The 27,933-nt window shown below is 39.2% G+C and overlaps 1 protein-coding gene across 4 annotated transcripts in view; it reads left to right on the top strand.

The window, feature by feature from the left end:
* Window positions 1-14,084: 14,084 nt before the first annotated feature.
* The window catches only part of usp24 (ubiquitin specific peptidase 24), a 222,592-nt gene continuing 208,743 nt past the window's right edge, over window positions 14,085-27,933 (top strand). For all 4 annotated transcript variants that reach the window (XM_073062880.1, XM_073062879.1, XM_073062878.1 and 1 more), the window contains exon 1: window positions 14,085-14,611. In XM_073062880.1, coding sequence (XP_072918981.1) covers window positions 14,297-14,611 — 315 coding nt within the window. In that variant the 5' untranslated portion in view covers window positions 14,085-14,296. The remainder of the gene's footprint in view (window positions 14,612-27,933) is intronic.

Genomic DNA, 27,933 nt, shown 5'->3' with positions numbered 1-27,933 from the left:
TTGTTTTGTTGCATTGTAAAAACTCATTAAAAATAATTTTAAAAAATCATTGGACTCTGACATGGTGCCAGAGGAGTGGAAAATTGCAAATGTCATTCCACTCTTTAAGAAAGGAGGAAGGCAGCAGAAAGGAAATTATAGACCAGTTAGCCTGACCTCAGTGTTTGGGAAGATGTTAGAATCAATTGATAATGATAAGGTGATGGAGTATTTGTTGTCACAGGACAAGATAGAATAAAGTCAGAATGGTTTCCTTAAGGGAAAATCTTGCCTGACAAACCTGTTGGAATTCTTTGAGGAGATTTCAAGTAGAATAGATAAAGGGGATGCTATGGATGTTGTATATTTGGACTTTCAGAAGGCCTTTGACAAGGTGTCACACCTGAGGTTGCATACCAAGTTAAGAGCCCATCGTATTACAGGAAAATTACTGGCATGGTTAGAGCATTAGCTGATTGGTAGGAGGCAATGGGTGGGAGTAAAAGGATCCTTTTCTGTTTAGCTGCCAGTGACTAGTGTTGTTCCACAGGGTTCAGTGTTGGGACCACTTCTTTTTATGCTGTTTATCAATGATTTAGATGATGGAATAGATGGTATTGTTGCCAAGTTTATAGATGATATAAAATTGGTGAAGGGCAGGTAGTATTGAGGAAAGAAGTAGACTGCATAAGGACTTAGACAGATTAGGAGAATGGGCCAGAAAGTGGCAAGTGAAATACAATGTTGGAAAAATGCATAGTCATGCACTTTGGTAGAAGAGAAAACCCAAAAATCTGAGATGCAAAATGTCTTGGGAGTCCTTGTGCAGAACACCCTAAAGGTTAATTTGCAGGATGTGTAGATGGTGGGGAAGGCAAATGAAATGTTAGCATTCATTTCAAGAGGACTAGAATATAATAGCAGGGATGTGATGCTGAAGCTTTATAAGGTACTGGTGAGGCCTCCCCTTGAGTACTGTGAACGGTTTTGGACTCCTAAGAAAAGATGTGCTGGCATTGGAGAGGGTTCAGAGAAGGTTCACAGGGATGATTCTGGGAATGAAAGGGTTATCACTTGAGGAACGTTTGATGGCTCTGGGTCTGTACTCGTTGGAATTTAGAAGGATGGGGATCTCATTGAAACCTTTCAAATGTTGAAAGGCCTAGACAGAGTAGATGTAGAAAGGCTGGTTCCCATGGTGGGAGAGTCTAGGACAAGAGGGGATAGCCTCAGGATTGGGAGGTGTCCATTTAAAACTTATGCTGAGAATTTTCTTTAGCCAAAGGGTGGTGAATTTGTGGATTTTTTTTAACCACAGGCAGCTGTGGAGGCCTGGTTGTTGTGTGTATTAAGGCAGAGCTTGTTAGGTTGTTGATTGGACATGGCATCAAAGGTTACAGGGAGAGGGCCGGGGAGTGGGGCTGAGGAGGGGAAAAAAATAATCAGCTATAATTTAACGGCAGAGTGGACTTGATGGACCAGATGGCTTACTTCTGCTCCCATGTCTTATGGTCTTATGAAGAAAAAGAGTGAAGTTTTTTCTAGATACGAAGACCAAGGGACTGAATGAATGACGGTATAATTGATGTGTCAATTATATTTATATATATATATATATAATTTATTTTATTTATGTATGTGTGTATTTATTTATTTATATTTATTATATCACATTATATTTGTGTCTCTGTAAATTATTAATAATGTTACCTCATATGTCACTAATATACATATTAAGCTACATTACTAATTATTTAAATACATATATAAAATTTCCAGTTTGTAACTAATTAATGGTCTGTAAGAGATTTTTGTCTAGAAGGGGATGTAGGACACATAATTGCTAAGAATACCTTTAAGAAACAGAATTGGTGCCATTTTGATTATTGTGGAACCCGACAGAATTGTTAATAACCGTTAAATAATGTTTTTCTGACAGCTGTAGCTTTTTGATTTACCTTAGTAAGTGACGCACTAGAACAGCCTAGAGTTTCTGTGGTCAAGCATTTGCAGTGTAACCCTCTTAGTGGTAAAAACACTATTTGTAAACCAATTATAAAATATTAACCATCGTAATCTTTAGATGGAATGATACAGAAGCCACAAAGTATCATTTACTTGTCAGTTTTTTTTCTCTTCTGTGGCAGTACTCTAAATAAAGATTCTGATAAAACAAAGTATTTCCTGAATGATATCTGAACAATTCCTGTTCAGATACCATGCAGTAGATTAACAGCATTTATTGGCACATCTTAACCGCGATTCATTTTGTGTGCAAACAGATAAAATTTCTTAGTTAATCAGCTAATTTCTTTAATACAAGGGAACCTCTATTAGACTTTTCAACTTTGATTGAATTGTAAGCACATTACTGAGAAGCCCTAAGCAAAAATCTGAGGAATGCCAACCTGAATTACTGATTGGGTGTTTATGATGATCAAACAACTGAGCAGGAGTAAAACAAAATCCACACAGTGACCCAGCAAACCTCATTCCTCCACCATTTAAACAATGATTACTTAGAAAATCAATACCCATCTATTGTAAAGATCATTGGTTTAAATTTATATATTTTTTGGTGATTGAATTGTCACAGAACAGCTCATTTTATATTTTGCTTAACCGGTGTAAAGGTTAATAATTCACCTTCTCTAGTGAAGAGCTTACTAGTGTTGTAACTAAGCAACATTGTTTACAATAATAATGAATCAATGTATATAAAATACTTAAAGCATTTAAAGTATTTCTTATGAATTTAAAATTATTTATTTATTGCGATACAGCGTGGAATAGGCCCTTCTAGCCCTTTGAACTGTGCCAACCAGCGATCCCGATTTAATCAACACACACACAAAATGCCGGAAGAACTGGCAGCCGGGCAGCATCTATGGATAAAGTAAACAGTCGACATTTTGGGCTGAGACGCATCATCATCCTAGCCTAATCACAGGACAATTACGATATCTAATTAACCATCCAACCATCACATCTTTAGACTGTGGGAGGGAACCAGAGCACCTGGCGGAAACCTACACGGCCATGGGATGAAGGTACAAGCTCCCTGCAGGCAGCGGTGGGAATTGAAGTTGGGTCACTGGTACGGAAGACTGAATCATTTTTCTCTTTCTTGTTTGACATTAAATGCATTGCCTGGGATGAGATATTGCAAAGGAGTTATAATAACCACAAATCTGTAAAGCTTAAAGGGAAAGATACCCCTGACATTCAAGAATGAAACACCTTAAATGTTTTTTTCTCAATCTTTTTATTATTGTTATTAATATCAACAAAATAAAATTAACATTAATACAAGGATAATGGGATTACAAACATACACATTTCAACTAAACATGAAAGAATACATAAGCAATGATTACAGTATAAATGAGTATTCCCAAATCATGAACGATACAATATACAAATAAACAAGGCAAACCTAGGTATATCATAGTATATATTTTAAAAAAACAGAAAAAAGAAACAGAAAAAAAATTATGCAAAAGAAAACTAATCTAATAATCTAATAACTAATAAAGAAAAAAAGAGAAAAAGAAAAAATGGGGAAAAAAGGGCTGTTTATAATATCTCACAAAAATACAAAATCATCAGTGTCGTCAGCTCCGATCCTCTTAACATATATAAAATCGAAACTGGAAAAACAAATAGGCTTGGAACAGGGTCATATTACATCATATGAAAATATTGAATAAATGGTCTCCATATCTTTTCAAATTTAATAGAAGTATCAAATACAACACTTCTAATTTTTTCTAAATTTAGACATAACATAGTTTGAGAAAACCAATGAAATACAGTAGGAGGATTAATTTCTTTCCAATTCAACAATATAGAACTTCTAGCCATTAATGTAAGAAATGCAATCATTCGACAAGCGGAAGAAGATAAATGGAGTGAATCCATCATTGGTAAACCAAAAATTGCAGTAATAGGATGTGGTTGTAAATTAATGTTCAATACCGCAGAAATAATATCAAAAATATCTTTCCAATATTTTTTCAAAATAATCTTAAATGTTAAGGACTCCTTTCTTTGTGAATTCATGTATCATACATCATTAGATATTCTACTTCCAATGAGTGACCCAACTCCACTTCCTCTCAGATTCCTACCATCAAAGAAGTCAGCTGTCAGTCAATTTGCTTCATTGCAGACAACAAGAGCTTATGGACCAAACAACATCCTGTCATTGTATGCAGACTTGTGTTCCAGCCACACTAGTAGTTGCTGGAAAATGTAAAAAAAATGCCTTGGGTATTCTATTCTCAAAAAGGACAAAACAAAGCTGGCTAATTATTTACCATCTAGTTAGACAGACTATCGCCTAGAGCAATGGAAGCTGTCACAGACAGTGCTGTCATGAAAAGGTTGAAAGCACATTGGATCCAATGATAGGAGGCAGAGGACAGTGATGGAGGGTTGCTTTTATGATTGGGTCTGAAACCAGTGCTGCTCTACAGGGATTGGTGATGAGATCTTTGTTGTTTGACCATAAGACATAAGAGCAGAATTCGGCCATTTGGCCCATTGCGTCTGTTCCAGCATTCAACCATGGCTGATTTATTATCCCTCTCAACCCCATCTCCTGCCTTCTCCACACAAACTTTGATGCTCTTACTAATCAAGAACCCATCAACCTCTGTTTTAAATATATTCAATGACTTGGCCTCCACAGTCCTCAGTGGCAATGAATTCCACAAATTCACACTCCTCTGGTTAAAGGAATTTATATTCTAAAGCAACATCCTTGTATTCTGAAGTTGTGCTCTCTGATCCTAGGCTCCCTCAATATTGAAAACATCCTCCCCATGTCCACTCTATCTAGGCAAGGGGTTCCCAACCTCTTTTATGCTATGGAGCCTTACCGTAACCCAAGGGATCCGTGGGCCCCAGGTTGGGAACCCCTGATCTAGACCTTTCAATATTCGATAGATTACAATGAGACTCCCCCCCCCCATTCTTTTAAATTCCAGTATGTGCAAGCTGAGAGCCATCAAATGCTCCTCATATGCTAACCCTTTTATTCCGCAGATCATTCTTCATCCTCCGGACCCTCTCCAATGCCTGCACATCCTCATTTTGATAAGAAGCTCAAACTGCTCACAATACTCCAAATGCAGTCTGACTAATGCCTTATAAAGTGTTATATACCCCCAGGGTTCATTTCTTCTGTGGACTGTCACTTTAAAGTGCTGGGAGAATGAGACTGACTTTTAGACACTGTTGTATTTCTACTAATTACAAGATTGCTTGTTTAAACCCTTTGATGGATAGATCCAAGCCCACCCAAACTCTTTTGAATAAATCGGCTTCTCTTATTAACTCTTTTATGATTGATTCAGCTATTTGTGAAATTTGGCGCTTTTTACACCCTAACGATAAAGAGTTTTCATACTTTTCCCATGTTTACCATAATTACTCAAGAATTGATTACTTTTTCATTGATCACCATTTACTTACAGATGTTATGGATTGTAAATATGACTCTATTACTATATCTGATCATGCACCTTTGAAGTTATCTATTAAGATGACGGATTCATCTATTAATGCTAAAGGTTGGAGGTTTAATCCTGTTTTATTGCAGGATCCTGAATTTGGCAACTTTATTAAACAGCAAATTGATTTGTTTTTCTCAACAAAGTTTACAGCAGAGATCTCTAGTGGAACTTTGTGGGATACTTTTAAGGCATATATTCGTGGACAGATTATTTCATATTCTGCTGGAGTTAGGAAACGAACTAATTCTAAAATATTAATACTAGTTGATAAAATTAAAGCAATTGACAAGATTTATTCAATGACCCCTAGCAAAGAACTTTATAAAGAAAGAGTGGAACTTCAAATGGAGCATAGCTTACTATTATCCTCTTCGATTGAAAGTCAGTTAATTAAATCAAAAGCCCAATTCTATATATATGGAGATAAGTCTGGTAAATTACTAGCTAATCAATTGAAAATTGTTTCAGATAAATGACAGATTACTAGGATTCGTAAACAAGATGGTACTTTGACGATCGATCACAAAGAGATAAATAAAGCCTTTCAAGAATTTTTATGATTCCTTATATCAATCAGAATGTACTAAGGACTCTTCTATAATAAATGAATTTTTAAGGAAATTGAATATTCCAAAAGTAACTGTTGAGGATAGTGTATTTTTGGATACACCTATTACGGAGTCTGAAATAGAAAAGGCTATTTTTTCAATGAATTCGGGTAAAGTTTCTGGTCCAGATGGTTTTTCTACAGAATTTTTAAAATCTTTTTCTTCCATACTTTCTCCTTGGCTTTGTAAAATTTTTAAAGATGCATTAAGTATAGGTAAACTACCACAATCTTTTTATGAAGCTTCTATTTCTTTAATTCTTAAAAAAGATAAAGACCCTACTGAATGTGCATCCTATCGGCCTATATCCTTGTTGAATACGGATTTTAAGATTTTTAGTAAAATTTTGGCTATTAGATTAGAAAATATATTACCTCGAATTATTTCTGAAGATCAGACTGGATTTATTAAAAATCGCTATTCATCTTTTAACATTAGAAAATTAATTAATATTATTTATACCTCTTCATCTAAAATACCAGAATGTGTCATTTCTTTAGATGCCGAAAAAGCATTTGATAGAGTCGAATGGCCATATTTATTTAATACAATGCAACATTTTAATTTTAGTTCAAAATTTATATCATGGATTAAATTAATATACCATAAACCCCTAGCTTCGGTTTTTACCAATAATCAAAGATCACCTTTTTTTCAGCTATTTCGTGGTACAAGGCAAGGTTGTCCTTTAAGTCCTTTATTATTTGACATTGCTTTAGAACCCTTGGCTATAGCTATTCGTGAATCACCCAATATTTTTGGTATTACCCATGGGGAGACGACGTATAAGGTATCATTATATGCGGATGACTTGTTATTATATATATCTGACCCTGAAAAATCTATTCCTGCTATTTCTTCTTTGCTCGCTCAATTTAGTAACTTTTCTGGTTATAAATTGAATTTTAATAAGAGTGAACTATTTCCATTAAATATGCAAGTTCCAATTTATAATCATGTACCATATAGAATTGTTACAGATTATTTTACTTATTTAGGTATTAAAATTACTAAAAAAACATAAAGATTTATTTAAAATTAATTTTCTACCTTTAATCGATCAAATTAAGCAACTTGCTAATAGGTGGTCTCCATTATCTTTGTCTTTGGTAGGCAGAGTTAATGCCATTAAGATGATGATACTACCTAAATTTTTATATTTATTTCAAGCATTACCAATTTTTATTCCTAAATCTTTTTTTGATATGGTTGACTCTAAAATATCTTCTTATTTGTGGCAGAACAAAAATCCTAGACTAGGCAAAAAATATTTACAGAAGCCTAAGAAGGAGGGCGGCTTGGCTCTACCAAACTTAAGATTTTACTATTGGGCAGTTAACACACGGTATTTAATATTCTGGACACAAGAATCAACTACAGCTGCTTGCCCACAATGGGTAAATTTGGAATGTAAATCTGTGCAAGATTTTTCATTGATCTCAATCTTAGGATCTTCACTTCCTTTTTCGTTATTTAAAATGAATAAACAGATAACTAATCCCATAGTCAAGTATACATTATGAATTTGGTTTCAATTTCGTAAATTTTTTGGCTTGAATAAGTTTATGCTGTCATGTCCTATAGTATCTAACTACTTCTTTCGGCCTTCATCTATAGATCAAGCTTTTCTATTATGGAAAACAAAAGGTATAACATGTTTTCGTGATCTGTTTTTGGATGATAACATTATGTCCTTTGAACAGCTATCTAATAAATATAATTTACCTAAAACCCATTTTTTTTAGATATTTGCAAGTCAGAAATTTTCTGTATAATGAATTAAAGTCTTTTTCGAAAGAATGTCCATTGGACATTACAGAAAGAATTTTAGCCCTCAATCCTTGTCAAAAGGGTTTAGTAGCTATCATTTATAATATGATTATGAGTGTACAGCCAGATGTATCAGAAAAAATTAAGAAGGAATGGCAAGAAGAATTGCATTGTCCTATATCTACTGAGCAATGGGAAAAAAAAATTGTCATTGGTAAATTCGTCCTCTATTTGTGCTAAACATGCCCTAATACAATTTAAGGTTGTACATAGAGCTCATATGTCTAAAGATAAACTTGCTCGATTTTATTCTCATGTTAATTCAACTTGTGACAGATGTCATTCTGATGTTGCTTCATTGACTCATATGTTTTGGTCTTGTCCTTGTTTACAAAATTATTGGAAAGATATTTTTAATATTATTTCAAGTTTTAAATATCAATTTCCAACCACATCCTTTTACTGCAATTTTTGGTTTACCAATGATAGATAATAATCGTCTATCCGCTTCATCTCAACGATTGATTGCATTTGTTACACTAATGGCTAGAAGATCTATTTTACTGAATTGGAAAAAAATTAACCCTCCAACTGTATTTCAGTGGTTTTCTCAAACTATTTCTTGCTTGAGTTTAGAAAAAATTAGAAGTGTGGTTTTTGATTCTTCAGTTAAATTTGAGGAAACTTGGAGACCATTTATTCAACATTTTCATATGAGTTAAATGGTCTGATCCTAAACCTTACTGTTATTATCCTTAAGTATTTGGATGGAGGTTCGGAGTTATCGGCACTACTGTATGTATTTAACATTATGCAATTGCCCATGTTGGTTAGTTTTTTAAAAAAGTTTTCTTTTAGTTTTTTTGGGTTTTTTTTTCTCTTTTTCGATTCTTTTACATTAATACTATGAGTTTGGGAGGCTTTATATATTGATTATTACATATCTGATTGTCTATTTAAACTATTAATTATGTACTCTCAAATGTTTTGTATTCATATTTCACTTATGTTTTTCTTAAAATTAATAAAAAGATTTAAAAAGAAAGAGAGAAAGATTGCTTGGTTACTATGGTGAGAGAGGTGGAGTTATTTGATGGACAACAAATGTTCATGGTTTCTTGTGGCTTGTTTTGAATATACAAGGATACAGAGACACACACAGAGAAAGACACAGCTCAGAGACAAGATGGATTCCGTCAATGGAAGACACCAGTGAGTCGGTCGCTGGTTTAAACTTTCAGTAGCCCAAAAGGGGTGAGTTGAGATCAATCCAGAGTATTGATAAGTGACTCTCACGAGTGCTGCAACTAGAAGAAATTTGCAGGGAAGAGAGAGGAGAGGAAGGTTTGAAACAGAAGAAACCTAGTGACAAAGAGATCACTGTTTGGACTCTCTTTCCAAGTAACCCGTGAGGGTGAGTTTGTTTCCATTCGGATACAAAAGTGTGATTGTCATGTAGTTAATCCACAGGAGTGGGTTCTCTGGTGAGGGGAAACCTTTGCGAATACCATGTGTGTGTTTACCCTTTGTCTGGGTGTGGTAGTTCACTGACGAAAGGCGCCCCTGTGGCAAATCACTGTTGGAGTTATTTCGTATGTCGTGGAACTGGATAAGTGGCTATCACGTTGTGTGTGATTGGGGTAAACTTGTGGAATCTACTGGTGTGTCGACTCTTGCCTGGGTGGTAGTTCCCTTGAAGATGGTCCCCTTTCTGATAAGCTACTGTTGGTGATATTTTATGTGAGGATTCAGAGGACAATGGGAAGATCGACAACACCTGTTCATTCAGCTTACAAATAACTCCCTCTCACCTCAATTTTGTGCATTGAACTGAACAGAACTTTCTTACATACCATCGTAAGACTGTATTACTTACCACTTAAGCTTGAATAAGTTTGGGAACTTTATCTTTACACCTATATATGCATAACACTGCTAACCCTTGGATTATCTGGTTTTAAGTTGCTATGACATAGTTACTAATAAAATAGTATTTGTTAACAGCAAATCCAGACTCCAGGTGAGTTCTATTGCTGCTAATACTTTTACAGGGTTGCATGTACATAACAGAAGTGTCAGCATTACTTTTTGCTTTTATATTCTAGCCCTTTTGAAATGAATGCTTATATTGCATTTCTTTTCCTTACTGAACCTGCAAGTTAATCTTCAAGAAATCCTGTACAAGTACTCTGAAGTCCCTTTTCACCCCCGCTTTCAGAACTTTCTTCCTGTTTAGAAAACAGTCTGACTTTGTTCCCCCTACCAGAGTGCATGACCAGATACTTTCTACACTCTATCCCATCTGCCACTTCTTTGCCCATTGTTTCAATCTGTCCAAGTCCTTCTGCAGGCTTCCTGCTTCATCAACGCTGCCCCTCCACCTGTCGATAACTAAAGGCACAACAGTGGCTGTATTTCATTCGGAGTTTGTTACTATGTTACCAAGGACTCTCACAAATTTCTACAGATGTACCGTGGAGAGCATTCTGACTGATTGCTTCACGTCTGGTATGCAGGAACCATAGCACAGGATCAGAAAAAGCTGCAGAAAGTTGTAAACTCAGCCAGCTCCATCATGGACACTACACTCCCCAGCAATGAGGACAGCTTCAAAAGGCAACGATCAAAAAAGTGTCATCTATCATTAAGGGCCCCCCATCACCTTGGACATGTCCTCTTCTCATTGCTACCATTAAGGAGAAGGTAAAAGGGCCTAAAGACACAAACTCAGTGTTTCAGGAACAGCTTCTTCCCCTCTGCCATCAGATTTCTGAATGCACAATTAACACACACACATTTCTTAATATAATTTATAGGTTTTTAAAACTAAGTAATTTGCTGTCGCAAACCAACAAATTTCACAACATATGCCAGTGACATTAAACCTGATTCTGGTTTGAATGGAATTGAATTTATTTCTTACATCCTTCACATACATGAGGAGTAAAAATCTATACATTATGTCTCCATCTAAATATGCAATGTGCAATTTATAGTAATTTATAATTTATAATAAATAAAACAGATAATGTAACACAGAAATACACTCAAATCAGTGTGAGTTAATCAGTCTGATGGCCTGGTGGAAGAAGCTGTCCCGGAGCCTGTTGGTCCTGACTTTTATGCTGCAGTACCGTTTCCCAGATGGTAGCAGCTGGAACAGTTTGTGGTTGGGGTGACTCAGGTCCCCAATGATCCTTCGGGCCCTTTTTACACACCTGTCTTGGTAAATGTCCTGAATAGCGGGAAGTTCACAACTACAGATGTGCTGGACTGTCCGCACCACTCTCTGCAGAGTCCTGTGATTGAGGGAGGTACAGCTCCCATATCAGGCAGTGATGCAGCCAGTTAGGATGCTCTCAATTCTGCCCCTGTAGAAAGTTCTTAGGCATTGGGGGCCCATACCAAACTTCCTCGACCATCTGAGGTGAAAGAGGCACTGTTGTGCCTTTTTCACCACACAGCTGGTGTGTACAGACCACGTGAGGTCCTCAGTGATGTGGATGCTGAGGAACTTAAAGCTGTTCACACTCTCAACCCCAGATCCATTGACATCAATAGGGCTAGGGCTTAGCTCGTCTCCATTCCTCTTTTAATCCACAAACAGCTCCTTTCTTTTTGCGACATTGAGGGAGAGGTTGTTTTCTTGACACCACTGTGTCAGAGAGATGACTCCTTCTCTACAGGTCACCTTGTTATTGTTTGAGATAAGGCCTATTAATGTAGTGTTGTTGGCAAATTTAATTAGCAGATTAGAGCTGTGGGTGGTGACACAGTCATGGGTATACAGGAAGTAAAGGAAGGAACTCAGTATGCAGCCCTGAGGGGCTCATGTGTTGAGAGTCAGAGGAGCAGAGGTGAGGGAGCCCACTCTTACAACCTGTCGGTGATCTAACCAGAAGTCCAGGAACCAGCTGCACAAGGCAAGGTCAAGGCCAAGGTCTCTGAGCTTCTTGTCAAGTCTGGAGGGAATTGTGGTGTTGAAAGCTGAACTGCAGTCCAAGAACAGCATTCTCACATAAGCATCCTTCTCCAGAACGGTGTGTAGAGCTGTGGCTATTGTGTTGTCTGTCGATCGGTTGTGTCAGTAGGTGAATTGTAGGGGTCCAGTTTGGGTGGTAGCAAACTGCAGATGTAATCCTTGACTATCCTCTCAAAGCATTTGCTTATTACTGAGCTGATTGTGACAGGATGCCAGTCGTCAGGCATGTTACCTTGGTCTTTTTTGGTACCGGGACAATGGTGGATAATTTGAAGCATGAGGGCACTCTACACTGGGAGAGGGAAAGATTAAAAATATCAGTAAACACACCTGCCAGTTGTGCTGCACTCATCCTGAGCACTCGCCCTGGGATGCTGTCTGGTCCTGCAGCCTTGCAACTGTCCACTCATTGGAAACATCTGCGTACCTCAGCCTCAGAGATGACTAGGTTGCAGGTTCTAGCGGTGGCTTTCCTCGGAGGCTCAGACATCGAACCGCATGTAAAAGCAATTGAGCTCATCAGGGAGAAAGGCCGCAAGATTGGCGGCACCACTACGTTTGGCTTTGAAGTCTGCAATGGTATGCAACCCTCGCCACAAGTCACTATTCATTGTGAAATTTGACTCAATCTTTTCCCTGTATTGTTGTTTCACAGCCTTGTTAGCTTTGCACAGATCATAGCTGCTTTTCCTGAGCTCCAGCTGATTGCCGGCAATGTAAGCCCTATGTCATGTGGCGCAGTAAGTATTTGTATCACCACAAACCTGGTGACAGTCTTCAATTCCATCATCTAGATAGTGACATATAACGTGAAAGGAAGCAGTCCATACACCAACCCCTATGGAACACCACTAGTCACCGGCAGCTCTTTGCCTCCTGCCAGTCAGCCAATCTGCTAGTCTCTTTCATGCAGTACATGGGCTCTTATCATGTTTAGCAGCCTCCTGTGCATCATCTGAGAACCCAAGTAAACAACATCCACTGAGTATCCTTTGTTTATCCTGCCTGTTATTTCCTCAGGGAATTCCAACAGATTTGCCAGGCAACATGTCCCTTAAAGATGTCATACTGACTTTTGGCTATTTTATCATATGCCTCCAAGTACCACAAAACTTCATCCTTAATAATGCCAACTGCTGAAGTTGGGCTAACTGGCCAATAATATCCTGCTCTTTTACCTCCCTCCCTTCTTATAGAGTGGAGTGACAGTTGCAGTTTTCCAGTCCTCCAGAACCATTCCAGAATCTAATAATTCTTGAAAGGTCAGTATCATTGTCATCACTTTATGTACTTCTTTCAGAAACCGGAGGTGTAGTCCATCTGGTCCAGGTGACTTATCTACCTTAAGACCCTTCAGCTTGCAAGCACCTTTTCCTCAGTAATAATGACTGCACTCATTTCTGCCCTCTGATACTCTTTAAGACCTTCCTTTCTAGTGGTGAATCTCTTTATTATTATGGCTATTAGGGATGGACTTTAACTTTAGCTTTGTGAACAACTGTCATAGCCTATAAAATGAAAATTAAAAAGTTATATCAGATTGATCTAGCAGCTTAATTTTACGGCAGCTTCTTCAAATATAGGAATCTAAAGTAGAACTTTGGAATGGTGGCTATTTTATTTATTTTTATTAGCACATTTACATTCCATGATCTTCTACTAGTTCTTCCAAATTATCCGGTAAATAACCAAGACATATAAGTTACTCTAGTAACATTAACAGCATTCAAAATATCTCCCTTTGAAAGGCAAATATAAATATAAAAGCTGAATAGACTCAGCTATAGTAGAATGGCCTCCTCTTAAAGTAACAATTCTACAAGCTAACAAAATCAAAGTAAATGTATGAAATGTAACCCAACTCAGTTCCATAATTACTGTGCATCACATCTGTCTAGGAAGATTTCTAGCATTTAGAGCCACTCAACTACATGCCAGATACTGTAATTCCGAAATAAAAGGAGAAAATACCGTAACAATGATCAGATCTGCCAACATTTGTGCTCAGAAACACAGAATTAACTTTAAGATGGAAATCCTTTCATCAAACTAAAGGCATTCAAGAGACAACCATTCCTTTACAAAGATGGCGCGGTAATGGTCCTGTAGAAAGATGGCGCTCAGAGCAGCTCCTTTACAAAGATGGTGAACCCAAGTCTGTCGATAGGCTGTATGTCATTTCCGATTAACTGGGAGCGGCTTCGCCTGGCGAAGTAGGAACCGGAAGCTGCTTTTGTCAACATGGCGCCGTGTATTTCGGATTCTGTATAACTGTTTTAGTTATTCAGAAATAACAACACGTTTAAGCCATTCTCCGTTCGCGCTACACTTAGGTGGGAATCGGACATCTGGTGAGCCATCACCCTGAGGCAGAGAACCTGTATTGGTGCAGACTCTATGGAAGAATAGGACTGAAGTGACAGACTGTGTCCGCCGGGATGGATGTGGAGGAAGAGCACATGACGACGCTACTGTGCATGGGCTTCTCGGAGCCAGCCGCCATCCGCAAGGCGCTCCGTATGGCCAAGAACGATATTAACGAGGCGGTGGCCCTCCTCACTAACGAGAGCCCTGGCCTGGGCTACGAACCTATGGAGAGCGGCGACCGCCAGGTGGGCGGCAGTGGCGGAGGAGGGGGCGGTGGTGGAGGGACCGGTTCCCGAGGTGGTGGTGGAGGAAACGGAGGTGGAGGAGACTACAGTCGGAGTGGGTTTGATCCGCCACCCGCTTATGACGAGGTGGTAGAAGTGGAGGTAAGATCTGTGTTTATCCCCATTAACGAGACTGCAGCACTTGAACTCCTCGATGGTTTTAAGGCGCCATGGAAACATGTGGCTTCACGTTAGTTCTCATTTTCTCGTTCTCCCGTTCGTTCCTGATGAAATGATCGAAACTGTCAGTGGACGACTGAGAATAAATACTTGCCAGTTTCATTCTAGTTTCAGACCGCCACACCATCTCATAGGATGATTTTCTCTGCGGTGTGGTGATATGTTGGTTAATTAGCGTAAGTGTGTGTAGTTTAAAAGCCCACATTTATAGTCAGAAATGTACTTATAACGCTTCTAATGATTCAAACCTGTAATCAACGTGTTAATTTTCAAATTTTACGTTGAACAATTCTGCTTTCGGTTGGAAATATGCATACTTTTTATTAGACCATAAGATATAGGAGCAGAATTAGGCCATTTGGCCCATCGAGTCTACTCTGCCATTTCATCATGGCTGGTCCAATTTTCCTCTCAGCCCTGATCTCCTGCCTTCTCCCCATATCCCTTCATGCCCTGACCAATCAAGGATCTATCCACCTCTGCCTGAAGTATACATAAAGACTTGGCCTCCACAGTTGCTCATGGCAAAGAATTCCACAGATTCACCACCCTCTGGCTAAAGACGTTTCTCCTCATTTCAATTCTAAAAGGACGTCCCTCTATTCTGAGGCTGTGTCCTCTGGTCTTAGACTGTCCCACCATAGGAAACATCCTCTCCACATGCACTCTGTGGAGGTGATATTCCAGTCTATTATTCTTGTCTTAGATATTCTTGTCAGTTATACAGCAACACAGACTTGATACAGGTACTTTGGCTCAACGAGTCTATGCCAGCCTTGATGCCCACCTAGCTAGTCCCTTTTTCCTGTGTTTGTCACATACCACTCTAAGCTCTGCCCTGCCATGCACCCATCCAAGTGCTTCTTAAATAATGCTTTGGTAATTGCCTCAGCTGCTTGTTCTGGCGGCTCATTTCATATATCCACCATGCTCTTTGTGAAAAGGTTAACACTCATCACTTTAAAATCTTCCCCTTCTCACCCTAAATTTTTTGCCCCTAATCTTGTACTCCCTCATCCCAGAGAAAAGACTGTTACCATTCACCTCATAATTTTAAACGTTTCTATAACTTTGTCCCTTACTCTGGTATGTTCCAAGGAATAAAGACCTGGTTATGGCAACCTTTCCCCTATACAGTAAATCACACCCTCTAGTTCTGGCAACATTGTATATCTTTTCTGCACTCTTTCCAGTTTAACATCTTTTCCTGTAGCAGGGTGACCAGAACTGTACACTTCATGAAGGATCTTGGCCCGCAATGTCCACTGTACTCTTTTCAGCAGATGCTGCCTGGCCTGCTGAGTTCCTTCAGCATTTTGTGTGTGTTGCTTGGATCTCCAGCATCTGCAGATTTTTTCGTTTGTCACAGTACTGTACTAAGTGGGGTTTCATTAACTACTTAAATAACGCAACATTATGTCCCAGCTCCTATGCTCATTGCCTTGACTGATGAAAGCCAGTGTGCTAAGTATCTTTTTCACCACCCTATCTGTGCTCCTGATTTCAATGAACTGCGTACATCTATTCCTAAGCCCTGCTGTTCCATTACACTCCCTAGTGCCCTGTCATTCCTAGTATAAGTCATATACTGGTTTGACTTTCCAACATGCATCACCTTACACTTAGCTATTCTAAAATTCACTCGCCACTCCTTGCCCCTTTCCTTGACTTGGCTCAATTTCTTAACTAATCAAGATCCCCTGTAAACTGCAATAACTTATTTTAGTTATCAATAACGCTTCCTAATCTTGTGTCATCTGCAAACTTGCTGATCAAGCTTTGTGTATTTGCATACAAATAATTTGTGTAAATAATGAATAACAAGGGTCTCAGCTCTGACCCCTGCACTCATCACTGGCCTCCATTCTGAAAAACAAACATCAACCACCACCCTCTGGTTCCTTTCTCAGAGCCAATTTGAATTCACCTAACTAGTTGTCTCTGAATTACATGGGACCTAACCTTACAGATCAGCCTACCATATGGGGTCTTGGCAAAGGCCTTGTTGAAGTCCAAATAGACATCATCTACTGCCCTGCCCTCAGCTGCAAGTTTGGTTACTTCTTCAAAAATAATGAAAGGTTCATCAAGCATGAATTTTCACACAAAGCCATGCTGACATGATGTAGTTATAAGGAAGGCAAGACAGCGGCTATACTTTATTAGGAGTTTGAAGATAATTAGCATGTCAACAAATACACTCAAAAACTTCTATAGTTATACCATGGAGAGCATTCTGACAGGCTACATCACTGTCTGGTATGGAGGGGCAAAGGACTGAAAGAAGCTGCAGAGGGTTGGAAATCTAGTCAGCTTCATCTTGGGCACTAGCCTACAAAGTACCCAGGGCATCTCTAGGGTGCAGTGTCTCAGAAAGGCAGGTCCATTATTAAGGACATCCAGCACCCAGGGCATGCCCTTTTCTCACTGTTACCATCGGGTATGAGGTATAGAAGCCTGAAGGCACACTCTCAGCGATTCAGGAACAGCTTCTTCCCCACTGCCATCCGATTCCTAAATGGACATTGAATCTTTGGACACTACCTCACTTTTTTTAATATATAGTATTTCTGTTTTTGCATTTTTTAAATAATCTATTCAATATACATAATTGATTTACTTGTTTATTTATTATTACGTTTTATTATTTTTTTCTCTGCTAGATTATGTATTGCATTGAACTGCTGCTTAGTTAACAAATTTCACATCATATGCCGGTGATAATAAAACTGATTCTGACTATCCAAATGCTGGTAGATCCTGTCTCTCAGAATTCCTTCCATTAACCTCTACCATGGCTGACTGGCTTCCAGTTCCCTGGCTCGTCCTTGTTACCCTTCTTAAACAACAGAACCCAGTAGCTATTTTCCAGTCTTTGGGAACTTCGGTGGCTAATAATTGAAGCAAATACCTCCAGTTTCTTCTGTTTCCCATCAACTTCCACACTCAATGAAACCCTGGAGATTTTTGTAGCCTTAATGTGCTGTAAGGCTGTGAATATCTCCTGACAGGTAATATGAATGTCTTCCGAAGCACCTCCACTTGCTTCCCTTATCTCTTGAACAACCATGATTTTTTCCTTAGTGAACATCCTGGAGAAATATCTACTAAAAGTCCCACGATTCAAGATTTAAACATCTCTGTTGATGTCTGGAGACCAACTCTTTGTTTATAGAGGCACCAAATGGAGGGGAGTGGGGAGACCTTGTTACACCCAGTTACTTTTGTTGAATGGTTTCAGATTTTTATTTTCTTGTATGTGACATTGGCTTCTGCTGGTGTGTAACTGCATTGTTTTCGCCAGGCTATTAATGTCTCATGCAAAGTTCCCTGTATTTGAGGTGAGATAAGGATGTAAGTTTCAGGGATACAAATCTACCGGAAGGTGTAGTTTTGAACAACAGTTCCAGAAGTCTGGAAACTATATGAAAGTCATCATAGTGATGGAGGCTCATGAAATTGTATGAAGGGTAATTAAGCCAGACGTACTCTAGATCTGGAGTTACACATTGACCAGACCCAGTGAACAGAACAGATTTCTTTCATTTAAGGATGTTACCAGAGGGTTTGCACAAAATCTGATGGTTTTAAAATCAAAATGGACTTTTCCATATTTATTTAATTAACTAAATTGGGATTATGAGTCCAACCTGTGGGTCATTTGTCCCCTTATAAAACCACCATTTTATTTTTTATAGCTGCAAACAATTTCATGAGTTAAACTAGGGCTTAGAAGTATGAACCAAAGTACAGTACGATTCTAAATTTTACCATAAACACTGACAAACAAATATTACTATTCTTACAGCATCCCCAATATTGAGGCCCTAGTTGCATGCAGTTGTCTACTATTGCGAAGATTAGGTCAATTTCATACCTAAGACTGCACTCCTGGGGCAGGCATTCTTTTCTGAGCACTGTCACAGAAGAATTTACATGGTGAAGAGAGGAAAATATTCATGCATGGGTTCAGAATATGTTCAAAGTCTCCATTGGAAAAACTGGTTTCCTCTTGGGAATCTCTGACCCATGACCCCTCACAGTGGAGAAGGGGAAGTGGATGGTATTGAGAACCATAAGCCCATGCATTGGAAGCACATGGAGGCCCCGTGTCAGCTCAGAAATCACTTGCCCACACAATTCTGCATCTTGATTAGAGAGCTTAAGGTAGAGGAAGCCTTGGGGGAAGTGATCATAATTAAATAGAATTCACCTTGCAATTTGAGAAGGTAGAAGCTAAAGTCAGATGTATCAGTATTACAGTGGAGTAAAGGGAATTAGAGGCATGATGGAGGAGCTGACCACAATTGATTGGAAAAGAACACTTGACAGGGGCACTTGGCAGAGCAGTGGTGGCTGGAATTTCTGGAAGCAATTTGGAAGATGTAGAATATATACATCCCCAAGAGGAAGAAGTATTCTAAAGGCAAGATGACATAACTGGCTGACAAGAGAAGTCAAAGTCAACATCAAAACAAGAGTATAATAGAGCAAAAATTAGCGGGAAGTTAGTGGATTGGGGAGCTTTTAAAAACCAACAGAAGACAACTAAGAAAGAAAAGATTCAGAGGTAAGCTAGCCAATAATATTAAAGAGGATACCAATTTTGTAAACAGACATGTAGACCTTGAAGCCAACTCCAGACATTTGCGCAGAGTTCATCATGCAACCAATCAGCAATGAGAGCCCCCTCCCTGCACCACAATTGAGTTTCCGTAATGACAACCAACCAACTGATTGATAAGTATCTAAAAGCAAAGCATTCAGAGGACACACCACAAGTGAACAGCATGCATAATTTCTCCTTGTATGGTGATGAAACATTTGCAAATGGATTTCCAAGATTGGAGAACAACTCAGCTCAACCCAACCAGGATACCAGAGGTTTAATAAAGTGGAAATGAGTAGTGAGAGTGGATGTCAGACTGCTGAAAAATGATGCTGGAGAGGTACAAATGGAGGACAAGGAAATGGCAGATGAATTGAATAAGTATTTTGCATCAGACTTCACTGTGGAAGACACCAGCAATTTGCTGGAAGTGTCACAGTGCCATTACTAGGGAGAAGATTCTTGGGAAACTGAAAGGTCCGAAGGTAGATAAGTCACCTGGTCCAGTTTGTATACACTCCAGGTTGCTGAAAGAGGTGGTTGAAGAGATTGTGGAGGCATTACTAATGATCTTTTAAGTTTCAATTTATTTGTTCTGGAGGGTTGGAAAATTGCAAATGTCACTCCACTCTAAAAGGAGGGAGAGAGGCAGAAAAAGGAAATTATAAGCCCAGAACATGATAAGATAGGCTGTAGTCAGCATGGTTTCCTCAAGGGAAATCTTACCTGACAAATCTGTTGGAATTCTTTGAAGAACTAACAAGCAGGATAGACAAAGGAGAATCAGTGGATTTGTGTACCTGGAATTTCAGAATTCCCTTGATATGGTGCCACACGATGCTGCTTAACAAGTTTAGAGCCATGCTATTACAGGAAAGGTACTAGTATGGATAAAGCAGTGGCTAATTGGCAGGAGGCAGAGTGGGAATAAAGGGAGCCTTTTCTCATCAGCTGCTGATGACTACTGGTGTTCCACAGGGGTCTGTGTTGGGACTGCTTTTTATGTAAAATGTCAATGACTTGGGAGACAATTGATAGCTTTGTTGCAAAGTTTGCAAACAATATGAAGATGAGTGGAGGGGCTGCTAGTTTTGAGGAAGTAGAGAGGCTTAGACAGATGAGAATGGGCAAAGAAGTGGCAGATAAAATACAGTTGGCCCTCCTTATCCACGGGGGATTGGTTCTGGGACCCCTCGTGGATACCAAAATTCGCGGATGCTCAAGTCCCTTATTCAACCTGTTTCAATGCGGTGGATCTTAGGACCCAGCGGAACCCCAGACCTTATTTAACCTGTCTCAGTGCGCTGGACATTAGGACCCGGCGCCAGAGCTCTGAATGCGCAGTGTTTCTGTTCTCGAAAATAATCACGATCACAATTGAAAATAAAGTGGAAGTAATAAAGTGATCGGAAAGAGGTGAAACGCCATCGGTCATTGGAAAAGCGTTAGGCTACTTCGGTCAACGATTGGAACAATTTTAAAGGATAAAGTGAGAAAGGCCCTGCCCCGATGAAAGCTACAATTATTACTAAGCAATGCAGTGGTTTAATTATTTGGTTTTGGGGTTTTGAGTTTTTGATCCTCAACATCAACCCACCACGGTGCAGAGCGTGGTGGGGAGTGGTCTGTCACTGGCTCGCACTTAGGAACGGTTCCCGAGCCCGGCGCTGAAACACGCTCTTAAGTGTTTTATATGCATAGAAAGGTAAAATATATACACTAAGACAAACGTTTGACTAACTGACGCTTAATAATACCGGATGTACCTGTTCTGACTTACTTAGTAAGAGAACTTCCGATTTTTTCCGATCCCGATCCACGATAACCCACGCACATCCTCCCGTGCACTTTCAAATCATCTCTAGATTACTTGTAATACCTAAAACAATGTAAATGTTATGTAAAATAATTGTTATACTGCATTGTTTAGGGAATAATGACAAGAAAAAAGAAGTCTGTACATGCTCGAACAGCAAGTGCTGGAAGAGCACTTCCGGGTTTTCGCGATTCGCGGTTGGTTGAATTCGCGGATAAGGAGGGCCAACTGTACAGTGTTAGGAAGTGTATGGTCATCCACTTTGGTAGAAGAAATAAAAGGGCAGACTTTTCTAAATGGAGAGAAATTCAAAAATCTGAGGTACCAAAGGACTTGCAGGTTGGGTCAGTGGTGAGGCATGCAAATGCAAAGTTAGCATTAATTTCAAAAGGAATTGAATATAAAAACAAGGATGTAATGTTGAGGCTTTATAAAGCACTGCTGAGGCCTCACTTGGAGATTTGGAGTACTCTGAGCAATTTTGGGCCCCTCTTGTAAGAAGGGATATGCTAACAGTGGAGAGGGTTCAAAGGAAGTTCACAAAAATCTTATCAGAATTGAAAGGTTTGTCATATAAAGAACATTTGATGGCTCTGGGCCTGTACTCACTGGAATTCAGAAGAATGGGGGGGGATCTCATTGAAACCTTTTGAATGTTGAAAAGGCTCGGTAGAGTGGATGTGGAGAGGATGTTTCCTATGTTGGGGAAGTCTTAAGACCAGATGACACAGACCCAGGATAGAGGGTCTAAAATGGAGAGTAGTGAATCTGTGGAATTCGTTGCTACAGGTGGCTATGTAGACCAAATTATTGGGTGCATTTGAGGCAGAGATTGATGGATTCTTGATTGGTCAGGACAACGGAGAGAGGGCAGGAGATTGGGGCTGAGAGGGAAAATTGGATTAGCCATGATGAAATGACAGAGCACTTGATGGGGCAAATGGTCTAATTCTGCTCCTATATATTATGGTCTTATGATCTTCTTCCTTCCCCATAGAAGAATCTGCAATTCACAGGAACCCACAAAACGGAAGTCATCCTTAATCTTGAAAGAATGTTTTGGAAGAAGATAAAGACAATATCCATAAAGTGTTAAAATAGTAAAGGGAATTAGGAGATTGTATCACATTTTACAACCAGAATGTTATTGTAAGTGTAGTGGCTAATCAGTGCAATAAACTCCCACAAACTATGAAAACAAGATAGTTTTAAATAGTATTTGATTGAGAAATGAAGATTGTTCAGAGCACTGAAAACATCTGGAGCTCTGTCCTTTTAAGTACACTTGAGAGTAGAGCCTTGATAAAAATGATATCTTTGTTGCAGCAGCACTCCCTTAGTCCAGCACTGGAGTGTTAGATGTTATGCTCAAATCTCTGGTTTGGATCTTGAAATCAATATTTTCCTACTTTGAGGGAGGAGTGCTGGCACTGAGCTCAGGTAAAGTGTTGCTTCTTGAAAATCTGTGGTTAGTTTTTCCTACACAGTAAATGCTTGATCTCCATAATATTCTACTGTTTCATATTTTTTTGTTAATCATGTTTGGCAATGTCTCTCACAATTTTACAAATAGCCTCATTCAATGAAACATGAGATTCATGTATTTTCTTCATTATAAATTTTGAAAATAAAGGGCATGATATTTGGTGAAAGAAACTCAGCAGCCTAAATTATACTTGATTGGTCGAGTAGTGACATGGAAAAGAGATACTGTTAATTTGGTACTTGTAACTGAGCAGAGAATTATTCTCGAAACATTTACCAAGACCCGAGCAGAATCTAAGCAGATACTTTAGAGCAGTGGTTTAGTGATGTTACTATAACTGTTGTAGAGAGCAACAGAGTTATTATTTGTAGATTTTGTTTGTAATTTTTGAATTAGTTTAAGGAACACAGTATAGGTTGAGTACCCCTTATCCAAAATAATTTGGGTTTTTGAATATGTAATGAGATAGCTTGGATTGCCATCATTTCTGGCTCTGAATTTATGTGCCACTCATAAGCAATCTTTGCCTTACATTTGTTCATCACACATACACAAATTATTACATACAGTATTATTAATATAACAATATAATATGTGCAGGGTAACAGAAGCAGCACAACAGCATCGGGAGAATACCAAAATCAGCTGTTGAGCAACAACAAACAGCGGCAGGCTTTCAGTCTCCACCTACAATGCTGTGTTTTGATTAAAGGGTTGCAGTTCACTATATTTGACTTTTTTTTTTAGGTTTTATGTAAGGTATAAAAACAATCGGTATTGTAGTCCTCTTCAGGTGCTAAATTGTCATGATCAGCGGACGCTTTAAAAATTTGGTGCCCTAACATTTCTTAAATTTCTGCAGCCAGTCTGCCGAATATTCACAATTAGCTTCAATTTTCAGTTCGTTGCGATAGATTTTTCATCAGCATACCGTTAAGAGGCATATGTTCACTCCGACACTGATGATACACAATTGACATCTTCATTTTTTTTCTGCTTTATCAGGGTTTTTCTATTTTTCATTAACTTCTGTTCATTACACATGTGAGGTCACTTGTCAGAACCGTCTGTGGTGCACAGAGACCTGCGCATTGCCTGGGAACCTTCCCAAGAGTCTTTTGAAATTTTCCATTTGTGATGTCATGTCAGCACCAAAAAAATTAAGATTTTGGAATTGCAGCTAAGGGGTATTCAACCTACCGTCCAATTCTTGTGTTTAGGCTAATCTATTTACTTTTGCCTTCTAATACTGAGTAATGTGTAGTTTATTTTACATCACCCAGTCTGCTGACTTCCTCAGTGTATCACTCACCTCAGAGTACCGCAGGAATGCCACTGAAACTCCTTAACATCTCTGGGTTTGGTTTCTACCATGTATTCCTGAACTGCCTTCTATCATTAGTTCCTGTTAAATTCTACATGTTTTAAACTGAGCGACTTGCATACTGATCTAAGCCAAAGAACAACAGAAATTCATCAAACTCCAGATGCTGGAATCTGGAGCAACAAACAATCTGCTGGAGAAGGGCAGCAAGTAGAGCAGCATTTGGGGAGGGGAAGGAATCATCAATGCTTTAGGTTGCAATCCTGTATCAGGACCTATAATGCCAGCCACCAGTACCTGCCATTAACCTAGACACTTAATATGAGGTTATTTTTCTCCAGCATCTACTTACACTTGCAGGACACTAATTCCAACTCCTCATTCCTCAAAGGTGAGATCTGGAGCGAGAGCAGGGCTTTAAAGTATGACTTTTGTCAGTTGGAGGGAGAGCGGGTCAGAGCATTCACTGTCAGTAGCACTGCTTTAAAAAAAAAACGTTGAATTGGCCATGAGCCCTAGCTAAGTCACAATGGAATAGATTGTTTCTGGCATTCAGGAATGATCAAAACATGGTGACAGTACACAAGATTTTAATTTGATTGACAATTATATGCTTGACAATTATATTTTGATTGGAACTATTTTGTCCCTTGCATTCAAAAAAGGATTTTCCATCCTGTACCTGGTTCAAGCTGGTGCAAGTTATTTGGATGGATCTCTCTGCATTTGTGCTGGGGAATTGCAACCACATGATTTTGTCTCGGGACTCTTTTGAAACATTTTCTTGCGCAACGTCACTGAGTCATTTACACAGGTGACAGGAGTAACTCTGGATGTTTCTCCACAAAATTTTGGCCTTAATCTCAAGATTTGTCTGAACGTTATCAATTTCCACAAACTCCAGTTTTGGAAATGTTCATTCAGCAGTTGTTCTCTGCTTTTGTCCTGTTTCTACATACAATCTTAGAATCTGTTCCCTCCTTTTATTCCCTAAGGTCAGCCAGATCATTTTGGTGAGTTAATTTTACTAATTATCATTAATATGCTATTTCCAAAGTTGTTATTCAGTGCAACAGTTTCAGCAATCAGTTTTTAAAAGAAATTCTCCAGTCCAGGCAAAACCTTATCATAGGTATGCAAATAAGCACAATGCATATGTATGAGAAATTCTGCAGATGCTGGAAATCCAATGCAATGCAGACAAAATGCTGGAGAAACTCAGCAAGTCAATTAGCATCTATAGAAATTAATAAACTGTCCACATTTTGAGTCGATATCCTTCTTCAGGACTGGAACAGAAGGGGAAAGATAGCAGAATAAAAAGGTGAAGGAGAGGAAGGAGGTTAGCTAGAGGAGGATAGATGAAACCAGGCAGTTAGGAAAGGTAAATTTCTACAGAGGAAGGAATCTGATAGAGGAGAGTGGACCATTGGAGAAAGGGAAGGAGGAGGAATCCAGGGCAGATGAGAAGAGGTAAGATGTCAGAGAGGGCATAGAAGAGGAGAAGGGGAGGGAATTTATTTTTACTGGATGGAGAAATTGATATTCATGCTATAAATTTGAAGGCTACTCAGATGGAATACAAGGTGTTCTTCCTCCACCTTGAGGGTGGCCTCATCGTGGTACAAGAGGAGAGCAAGGATTTACATGTTGGAATGGGAATTAAAATGTTTGGCAGGGATAAGTGCCGGGAGGGATGAATGAACGGGAATCCCGGAGATAGTGATCACTGGGGAAAGCAGAGGTGGGGGAGGAGGTAAAGATATGTTTAGTGGTAGGATCACTTTCAAGATGGTGGACGTTGTGGAGAGTTATGTGTTACATGCAGAGGCTCATTGGGTGGTAGAACTCTATCACTGTCAATGCAGCAGGTTAATGGGATGAGTGTAGATATATGGGAATGAAGGAGATGTGGGTGAGGGCTGCATTAACGGTAGAGGAAGGGAAGCCCTGTTCTTTGAAAAAGGTCATCTTTGATGTCCTGGAAAGGAAAGTTGCATCCTGGGAACAGATGTGGCAGAGACGAAGGAACTGTCCTGCTGAAAGGTTTCGGCCTGAAACCTTGACTGTACCCTTTTCCATAGATGCTGCCTGGCTTGCTGAGTTCCTACAGCATTTTGTGTGTGTTGATTGTATTTCCAGCCCCTCCAGATTTTCTCTTGTTTGTGAGAAAAGGGAATCTAATTTCTACAAGAGACAGGATGGGAAGAGGTATAGTCTAGTCATGAGAATTGGTAGGTTTATAAAAAATGTCGATCGACAGTTTGCCTCCAGAGATGGAGACAAATCAAGAAAGGGAGGAAGATGTCTGAACTTAGTTGATCATGACAAGTTGAGTACTATAGTAGCTGTATAACAGGCTCTGCAGCTCACTAAATCTATGCTGACAATCAAGCGCCCAGTTGCACAAAACCCATTTTACTCTCCTCTCATTCCATCAACTGTTCCCAGATTCGACAATAATGGACTATTTATAGTGGCTAACTAATCTACCAATCTTTGGGGTATGAGAGGAAACAGAGCCCTCAGGGGAAAATTGTGGAGAAAATGCTAACAGGACAGCATTGAAGTTCAGGATTAAACCCGGGTCACTGGAGATGTGAGGCAGCAGCTCTGCCAGTTGAGCCACTGTCCTTTTAACATCATAGTTCATTCTTCAAGAATGCATTGCCTGCGGCTGAGAAACATGAAGCTACTATTAAAATGGCAGTGCTATTAAGCATTTATAGGGAAAGCATATCGTAGGTTTTAGATGTTTCTCACTTCATGACAAACTGTATAGTTGAGGATGTAGGAACTCCTTTGGAAGAAATACTACAGCTGATGTTCGTTCAGTTTTGGAATATTATTTTATCAATGAAATATACTATTAATGGAAGGCTTCACAGCTTTTTGCATAACATTCTGAAAAATGGAAAATAAAAACTGCTTTGTAGATTTAGTGAGTAATTGCAGAACAAGCGATGTTGCAACGTACATTCTGGTTTTAAAGAAATATCTCAATGTTTTTAAAGTGGATTCACAAATAACAAAGAATGTTCCACATACGGTTTCTATTCTGTGCAAAATTTAGCATAAACATTTTCATTATACACAGTGATGCAATATCTGTACCATCTAGCATTTTTAAAAAAGACATTCATTTCTCACTACTTCCTATAATCCTGAAATAATTAGAAGCCAACTGAAGAAGAGGGTCCAATAAAGGTATCCACTGTGGCTGATATCTATATCTGATCAACTGTGCTTAAATATTTTAAAGCAAAACAAGAACTAAACATGGGGACTCAATGGTTTTTGCTTTACTTCAGAGTTTAGACCATAAAGATGATAAAACGTAGGAGCAGAATTAGGCCATTTGGCCGATCGAGTCTGCTCCACCATTCAATTATGGCTGACCCTTTTCTTTAGTTTCCTCCTCAACCCCAGTTCCTGCCTCTCCCCGTAACCTTTGATGCCATGTCCAATCAAGAACCTGTCAATCTCTGCCTTAAATACATCCAACAATCTGGCCTCCACAGCTGCATGTGGCAACAAATTCACCACCCTTTGGCGAAAGAAATTTCTCCGCATCTGCTTAGAAAGGGCGCCCCCTGTCCTGAGGCTGTGCCCTCTTGTCCTAGACTCTCCCACCATGGAAAACATCCTTTTCACATCTACTCTGTCTAGGCCTTTCAATGTTCGAAAGCTTTCAGTGAGATCCCCCCCCCCCCCATCCTTTGGAAATCCAGTGAGTACAGACCCAGAGCCATCAAATGTTCCTCATATGATAATCCTTTCATTCCAGGAATCATCCTTGTGAAACTCCTCTGGACCCTCTCCAATGCTAGCACATCTTTTCTAAGATGAGGGGCCCAAAACAGGTGAACCTTGGTGATTAAAATAGGAACCAACTTTATGACTGATTCTTTTAAAAATAATTGTATATGTATCTGAAACTAATTGCCACTGACTTTGCTGTTTTGGAAGTCAAGAGGGAATGATCTCCATACTGTTGCTGAGATTAGTA

Source organism: Hemitrygon akajei, chromosome 12 (assembly GCF_048418815.1).
Source record: "Hemitrygon akajei chromosome 12, sHemAka1.3, whole genome shotgun sequence".
In the NCBI taxonomy this organism is placed as follows: domain Eukaryota; kingdom Metazoa; phylum Chordata; class Chondrichthyes; order Myliobatiformes; family Dasyatidae; genus Hemitrygon; species Hemitrygon akajei.
Note: the sequence above shows the minus strand (reverse complement) of the source record. Positions and strands in the feature narration are given on the sequence as shown.